This window comes from Ciconia boyciana, chromosome 12, assembly GCF_034638445.1.
Source record: "Ciconia boyciana chromosome 12, ASM3463844v1, whole genome shotgun sequence".
In the NCBI taxonomy this organism is placed as follows: Eukaryota; Metazoa; Chordata; class Aves; order Ciconiiformes; family Ciconiidae; genus Ciconia; species Ciconia boyciana.
In genome coordinates this window covers 2,032,355-2,040,415 of record NC_132945.1, presented here as the reverse complement: position 1 = coordinate 2,040,415, position 8,061 = coordinate 2,032,355, and the positions used below count along the sequence as shown (strand labels likewise).

The 8,061-nt window shown below is 41.1% G+C and overlaps 1 protein-coding gene across 1 annotated transcript; it reads right to left on the bottom strand.

The window, feature by feature from the left end:
* Window positions 1-1,453: 1,453 nt before the first annotated feature.
* LPAR4 (lysophosphatidic acid receptor 4) lies at window positions 1,454-2,500 on the bottom strand. Its single transcript, XM_072877230.1, has one exon. The coding sequence runs from the start codon at window positions 2,498-2,500 to the stop codon at window positions 1,454-1,456; it is 1,047 nt and encodes a 348-aa protein (XP_072733331.1).
* Window positions 2,501-8,061: the final 5,561 nt, after the last annotated feature.

Below are 8,061 nucleotides of genomic sequence, written 5' to 3'. Positions count from 1 at the left end.
AACAGTTGAGTGGAAAACATCTGTTCAATTAATATTTCATCTGTCTCTTTTTGGCAACGTAGTCCTAGAAGTAGCTTTATGCTGTACTGTGGAAAATGTAGATTACTGATCTAACAAGTTGTAACTTCATACTTTTTCAAGTTAAATTGTTTTTTCTCATTTATGTGTCTTACATTTAAGAATGAATCAGCCTGTTAAGGTCAGGATAGCTTCAAATATGAAGCAATGGCTGGAGAAATGAACCATCTAGTAAAATGCGATGACATACAGATAGTTAACCTTCCATATATTTATATAATTTATATCTATAAAAGGAAATGCAGGATATATAATAAATTAATTGAAAAACAAGAAAACATTGCTGTAACTGACTAAGAAAGAGTGTGGCTAACTTGTTTTACTTACTCTTCTTTTGGAGTTAGTTTTGAGACCCTCTAGTTTAATTAGCTGACTGTATAGCAAAAACCAGCAAGTAATGACTTCCAAGATTTTTCTTTTAATTGGATGCTCTGACACCAATTGGCTGTATCCAAACAAGCTCTTTAAGGTCAGCACTCTGGATCTTCAGCCCTTCAGCTGCCCTTAATTTCCATATGAGAGATTTGCCCTTGCAAGAACTCTGGGGTTTCAGGCCCTGTCTTTCAGCTGACTTTATAGTCTAGCCCTTACCAGAAAGTCATGTATAATCTCCTGGGACATAAAAGCCCAGGTGCAACAGAGCATTAATGAGCTCTTTACTTCTCCCTAGAGGTGGCATTTAAAATAAATTAAGAGACAGCTTAATCTGACAAAAATGAATCTTCTTATTTCAAAACTGCATTATTAATTATTCTTTTCTCTTATTTTTTCTCTTCTATCACCAAGCGATTGTTTTGCCTGCTTTCAAGACAATTATTTACACTTCAAACCTCTCCATACAATAAATTCAGCATGCCTGTATCTAGTAAAACCAGGATGTATACTCTTCCAGTGAAACAAGGAAAAGCCGAAAGCTTTTATTATGCCTTTTTAAGCAAACATACATACTGTGTTAAGTTATTGAGTTAACATATGATGACGCATCTCCAGAAGACGTGAAATATTGGCAGGTATCTCCAAGAAAATTAAATTTTCTATTTCTCAACTTGTCCCATGTCAACTGCTGGGGAAAAAAATGCCAAATGTTGGCATATTCTGATTAAAGAAGCTGTTCTGTTCCCTCCTTAGTTGGTGCATATGTTGTCACCCATCCGTAATCTCCAAAGGGAGATTGCTCGGGATTTTTGTATTTCATGTTCACCTGTTGCATCTGATGGGACTGTCCCAGTATAAGGATTTTTCTACCTGTGTAGTTATCCCCCAGCAACTTTTCTTCATTAACACCACGTGTGATCCCACATGTTCAGAAACAACTATTTCACACATGGTGTTAATCAAAAGTTAATGGAGGATAACTCCCTGTGTAAACATTTCACTAGAAATGTGATTCAGATGTTGGGTCTCCTCCATTTGTAATAGCCTGGTCACTTATTTCATCCTGTGGTGCTGGTAGCGTGTTTTTTGTTAGAGGTGTCTCAGTCTTGAAAAGAGAATCCATTTTTATCTGGGTTTTTATGTTGAAAGACTTCTGGAAGGATTCTGATGTAAAGTAGTAGATGAACGGGTCAAAGCAGCAGTTCATTGTTGCAATGCACAACGTGATTGGGTACATTGTCCTCGCAAACCTCTCCAAGGAGCAATTTGCTATTGCTTGGGACCGCACAAGAGCGTACAAGAAGAGTATGGAATTGTAAGGCACAAAGCACACAACAAAAATGGCCACGTGCACGATGATCATTTTCAATACTTTCTCTTTGTTTGTCCCGATCTGAGACAAGGTGGCAGGCTTCCGGAGAGTCCTGAGAACTAAAGAAGAGCATGTAAGGTTGAGTAGCAAAGGAATTATAAATCCTACCACTTCAATAAATATAGTGATCTTGGACAGGTAGGTTTTCCAGATACGTTTGGAAAAACCTTCGAAACAGGTTGTGCTGGTGTTGGAAATGTTGGTTGTGGAGAACAATGAAGCTGAAATTCCACCGCTGAGGACCAGTATCCAAACACCAGCACAGACTATGGCAGAATTTCTCCTGGTCCTAATGGTGCGAGATCGGAATGGATAGACGATAGCAAGGAAGCGGTCAACACTAATGCAGGTGAGGAACAGCATGCTCCCGTAGATGTTAGTGAGAAACGCTGTACCAGAAATCTTGCACAGGCTATCTCCAAAAGGCCAATGCCTGTTGAAATTATAAAAAATTTTAAAAGGCAAAGTGAACACAAAAAGCAAATCTGAAACAGCCAGGTTTGTCATGAAAATGGCTGTTTCGCTTCGCATTTTCATCCGAAAGCAGAAAACAAAGAGGGAGGCACAGTTAGTAATCAAACCAAGGATGAAGACCACGCTGTACACGGCTCCGTACAAGTTGTACTTAAAGGAATCATCTGTCAAACAGGTATGATTGTTGCTGTGGTTTCCCATGCCAAGTTTGTGATGTGCTTCCAAAGAACTTCAAAGTCTACTTCAGTGACATCCATAAAATAAGGCAGTGCTCGCTCTTCTTCCTGAAGAAACACATTCCAGGAAGGTTGCTTGACACCTTGCTACCACATCTCCATCACGAATCCTTTCATCCTAAAGGAGAGAGAAATAGATGCCATCAGCCTTGCAACCTGCTATCACCTAAAGTGGCTGTGCAAGAGAACACGTGCTCTTTCCTTTCCAAAGGAATGGATGTGCAAACAAGACCAGTAATTAGTTTTCAAGGTAGTCTTTATAAATTCCACTATTATTGGGATTTTTCAAAGTTGAGCACAGCAGTTACTACACTCGGCCTTTCTTTTCCTTCCCCCATCGCTCCCTCATCCTCCTATCGGAAGAAGAGCGATCGCTAATTCCAGCTTTCCGCTTGGAAAGGTTTCTCTTTAAAATTTGAGATGGAATTGGCCCGGTGGGTTTGGAAAGAAATCATAGACCACAATATTGCCCAGGTATAGAATCAAACAGTCTGAAATCTTCACCTAAGCTTGTAACAAGAGGAGGAAGAAGTTGAAAGTTCTAGTGTTTGCTTTTAACTGTGCAGAAATAAAAGTTCTATGGCTTTTCAACCTTTTTTGATGCAAAAGTATTAAAAAACCCCAAACCTTATACTGACAAAGTACTGCTTCGCCTTTTTTCTACTTGAAAATAGGAGCATCCTTACACATGTTTTCCAAAGTGAAAAACTGAAATGTTGTATTTTAGAAAAGTTTTTCAAAAATACTTTCCAAAGTTATGCTTGCCACTTTTGGAAAATGTTGCATTTTTTTCCTTAAAAATTTCTGCAAAAATTGTATTACTTTCAAAAGGACTTTTTTTTTTTTGCAGATGTACAATGTTCTGCAAAAAGGACTCCTCTAAGTTGTACTGACAGATTCATTTATTTCTACTCTTTCTCAAGGTTCAGAACCTGAAATTTGGGAAATCTCATAAACTACACTCTTGTAAGATTTTTCTCCCCATTCAGCGAGCTTTAGAGAACTGTAGAGTTGAAGTAAGCATGCTGTTTCTTGGAAATCAGTGCTTTCTGAGTTGTCATGATGTTCTCTTATTGCTATTCTAAGTATTGTTTTCAGGCCTGTGAGGATAAGCAGTTGGAAAGTCTCCCTCACTGGAGTGAGGAGGGTTTGTGTGTCGGAACGTGGGCATGGCAGCCGGCACATCCTGGAAATGTGGAGCAAGGAACTACGGGAAAGAGCTTTGCCTTGTAAAATACAGCAAACAAAATACACAATGAAGTTTGTAATCTTCTTGTAATCTAAGAAACATCTTAGTAGGTACAACTATGGAGTAATTTAGAGAGATGAAACCTTTGCGAACCTTTCCAGAAAATGATCCTCTGACAACATAGTTTCAACAGCAAACATATAACTGAGCAAGCTTGTGTTAAAGGTTGAAATGGCAACACATAAACAAATAAACTGGGGAAGAAAGCATGGAATCAAGACAATTTAGGATGCAAACTGATCAAAACCAAATGTTTTCCATATGTTTTCCTACTGGAAAAGCTCATCCTGACAATTGTTGTACTCAGGCTGTCAGTGAGTCAGCTGGTAAAATGTCAAGTGTTGAGAAAGATGTAATAGCCATGGCTTTGCCAGATGGAAGGTGCAGATTCCGCCCTCGCCTGGGAGTGCACCTTTTGTAAAGCTGCAGGCTTTACAAAAACCAGCGCTGTGACCCAGAGAGCAGGCAGCACCTCGCCTTTGCACCTTGTCGATTAGTTGGATGTAAAGCAAAATAGCAGGAAGGGAGGATCCTCAGATCTCACTTCTCAGAGAGATGACTTTCAAATGACTTGAACCTTTTGACATCCAAAAAGATGACTTGGAACTATTAGGTCTCTCCTGTCAGGGAGGGTTCCTGCTCTCTGGAGGCCGGGGCAGCGTCAGGACAGGGGTAGTGAAGTGGTGCTTTGTGCTGGTTTGCTGTTCTGGCTGTGTTTGCTGTGTGTGCCTTGAACTACCACAATTCGCCGTGACTTTTGTAGGCAGCTTGGGTACACGCTCTTCACCCAATGTAGTAAATTTTTCCTTTGTTTCAGTTGCAGTTTGAGTTGCACACTTGTGGTGATATCCTGCATTAGCAAATATTCAAACCAGAGGTAGATACGCCCTTATCTGATTGCTGTTGATTGTGTGGCAATGATGGAGGAGACCAAGCCCACGCTGAGGCTTTCTCTGCAGCACGTGTAAGCAGACACTTCATTATGCAAACTGTACCGGGCTTTGGGGACAGATGGACAGAGCAGGGAATGGGCTGTGTAGGGAAGAAAAATGTTCCTTGTGCCCCTTTGTGCTTTTGCACCCATCTCGGTGTTTTTCCTACTAAATTCATGGCTAAATGACCTTTATTGTGAAATGACATAAAGAAGATACCAAGCATTTAAACTTATGAAAAGAGTAGTAGTAAAATCTCAAAGGTGGGCTTTCTTTGAGTACGTAGTAATCCAAATAAGCAGAGTCTCACCTACCAGTTGAAATGCCTTTAAGCAAGAACTTAGTTGGATTCAAAAGTGCACGTGAGCTCCAAGAGGCATAGCTGTGCCTCTTAGCTTAAACCTCAGCCTAATGCATTAAATACTTGGCTTGTAACTCCGTTTCAGTAAAGAAAGAGGCTGCATGTTATCTCCATCAGGAGCAATTTTTGTTTATACTGAAATGGAACCTCCATAAGTGGACCCTTTTCTTCTGCAGTGTGTAAAAACCAGGTGTGCCAGACTCTCCTGGTCCAGGTTTCATGTCTGGGTCCTAACTCGGGAGGTTTGAGAGGGATTGGGTGTCCTTCGAAACCTGAATAGCCATGTGCCTGGGAGGTCGATGGAAACCCTACTTTCCAATCTGTGCACACAGTCCAGGATTTTGGCTGTTCCTCAAAACACAGCCTGATGCAGCAGGTTTGAAAGGCAGCTTTGAAATGCTTACCTTTACTACTGACACACAGGGTCGTTGCCAGCAGCCTGACCCAGATACTTGTTACACAGGAGAAAAGATGCTCAATCACTTGATTCTTTTTTTCCCTGCATCAGACAGCCACAAGGTCAAAGACCAGTTTTTCTGGTGTATAAGTCTATGGGAATTGCCTGCCAGCAATTGTCTAGCTAAGTTATAGTCTTTAAAATGTAGGCCTGTGTTGTTTACCTATCTAACACTGAGGTGTTTAAACAAGCCGACGAGTTGCTTTGAAGCTCAGCCTTGTGCTTTAAATTCTGCAGCATGAGTCTACAGATTCAGTTTTCTGAATGTAAAATTCACTTTCCTTCCTTTCCACTAAGGATTAAAGCAGTAGGATGCTCTACATGTACACCACGTTCACTACTGCTATGACCTTGTTGGGGGAAAAAAAAAACAAACTAGCAATACATTTTAAAATGCTGAGTTAAGTGAATATGGAGAAAACCACTTTACCATTCTGTATCTCAGGCAGGTCAAAACTTTAAACTCTGTATCAAAAATGGGGGGCAGTACATGAGGGGAGGAATGGATCTAGCTGTTGTCAGAAGTGGTACCATGACAGAATATGCAGCCTGTTTAATCTGGTAATATTGCGAATATTCTCTCCCATAGCAGGGATGGTGCAGGCAAACCTACAGCAGATGTTGCTTACTCACGTAACCCTGTTATTCTCAGACTTATGAAGTGGGGTTCAGCAGAGCAGCTGACAGGGTTTGCTCCCATTTGCCTTTTATTGTAGGGGTATCCCCTGTCTTCCATGTACTGAAAATAAAGGAAAACCTCTACGTATTACTTCCCATGGTGCATGAGTATCCTGTTTGCAATTCTTTTATTTCCTCCACCTGGCACCCCAAGACATCTTCACAACAGCCAGCTTGCAGCTTAATTCAGATCAACCATTTGTTAGTACAGAGAATTACTGCATGTAAAAAGCACACTTTAAAATCAGATTCTGTAATTCCATTAAGCCCACTCCTTCTGCTTCATACATGTCCCATTCTCCACAAGTCCCTCAAATTGAGGTCAGAAAAAACAGTGTGAAGTTTGCGACCGATCTTTTTCTGTCTTCACATTTTCTTTTTCTCATATGAGATGCAAGATGAATGTAACTTTATCAGTCTGAATATGTAGAACACCCTGTGTGTGTTCATTTAAATAACTGAACACTGCAAAGCCTTTTCTTATGAGGCCTGATACAGACCAAATGTGAAAACCTTTCAAATCTGAAGGATCTCATTCTAGATTATCACTACGTGTACTCAGGTTATCTCTGAATCTTGTGAGACAAAGGCTTTATAGGTACAGAAGCAAAAAAACTGATGGATCAAAAGGGGGGGGTCCTGGGGGTTTTTCTGGGGGGGGTTCTCTGGGTTTTTTTCCAGAAATGTCTCTAGGTTAAGGCAGCACTTGTTGTGTTTTGATATGGTCTCAGACCCTGACCTTGGAAATAAATAAATACTTTCCTTGGACACAGCATGTGCTTTATGCCTTCTCTTGACAAGAACTACATTCATTAGAGGGTTTTCACTTCCCTGTTACTCACCCAGTTGGTTCAATGATCGTATGATACGCAACTCACTCCCACCACTGAGCCCAGGCTTACAGCTTTGCAACCACGAACTTTATCATTTCTTCAGTTTCTTGGGGTTTATTTCCCTCCTTCATTCCATTTTAATTACGCAGAAGGCTCAGAAAAGGTTTTGTGGGGTGTGGGAGTTGTTTGGGTTTTTTTGAAGATTTTTGCATAGATTATAATTCTGCGTAAGGCTATGTGACTTGGATTCTTCCAGACTAAGTACTATAGGTAAGGTGAGATATACTGCAACTGTTTGTATATGGACTTAATAGATAAACAAGAAACTACTTCTACCTGAAAAAGTAAACATTTCTGACAATTCTATGGCAGTGCTAATGAGGAATTGGAGCACCACCAAACTCCCATTTTTAAAGGCTTACAACTGTTCACCTGGAAACCAAAAAATGTGAATTCAAAGAAAGCAAAGCAGCAATGAAAACACAACGAAACTGTCTCACCACTGAGTTCTCCGCTGCTTTGCCATTCTTACAATATCTCAGTGCCTGCGAGGGGATCTCCGCTTACTTTCTCTTTTCAACAAAAGTTTCGCTAGTTATTTTTGGTTGCAGAGAACTTTGAGTGCGTTAACTGAAAGTAGTTATAAGAACAAACCTCCAGTTTGGGGGAATCTGGTAGCTGGCTTTTCCCCTTTTCGAGGCGGACAGGGCGGTAACTGTGTTGCACAGCGATGCTGGCTCTGTTTCCCCAGTGCCAGCAGTGAGGGCTTACGGAAAGCTGTACCTGCGATGGCAGGCATTGCTGGACCCGGCTGCTGCGGCAGGGAAATGGCTGGGGATGGGAAAGGGCTTGGGACAGCAAGTTTGGGGTTGGCTTTTAAACCGACCAGCTTGCTGAGTTGCTGTGAGCTCTCCATCCTCCCCAGAGCTTCTTGCAGTTTCACGGTAACCTTCGCCTACGTTTCTTCCCTGGTGCAGTAAGAGCAGGAGAAAGGGTGGGATTAGACAGTGGGAAGT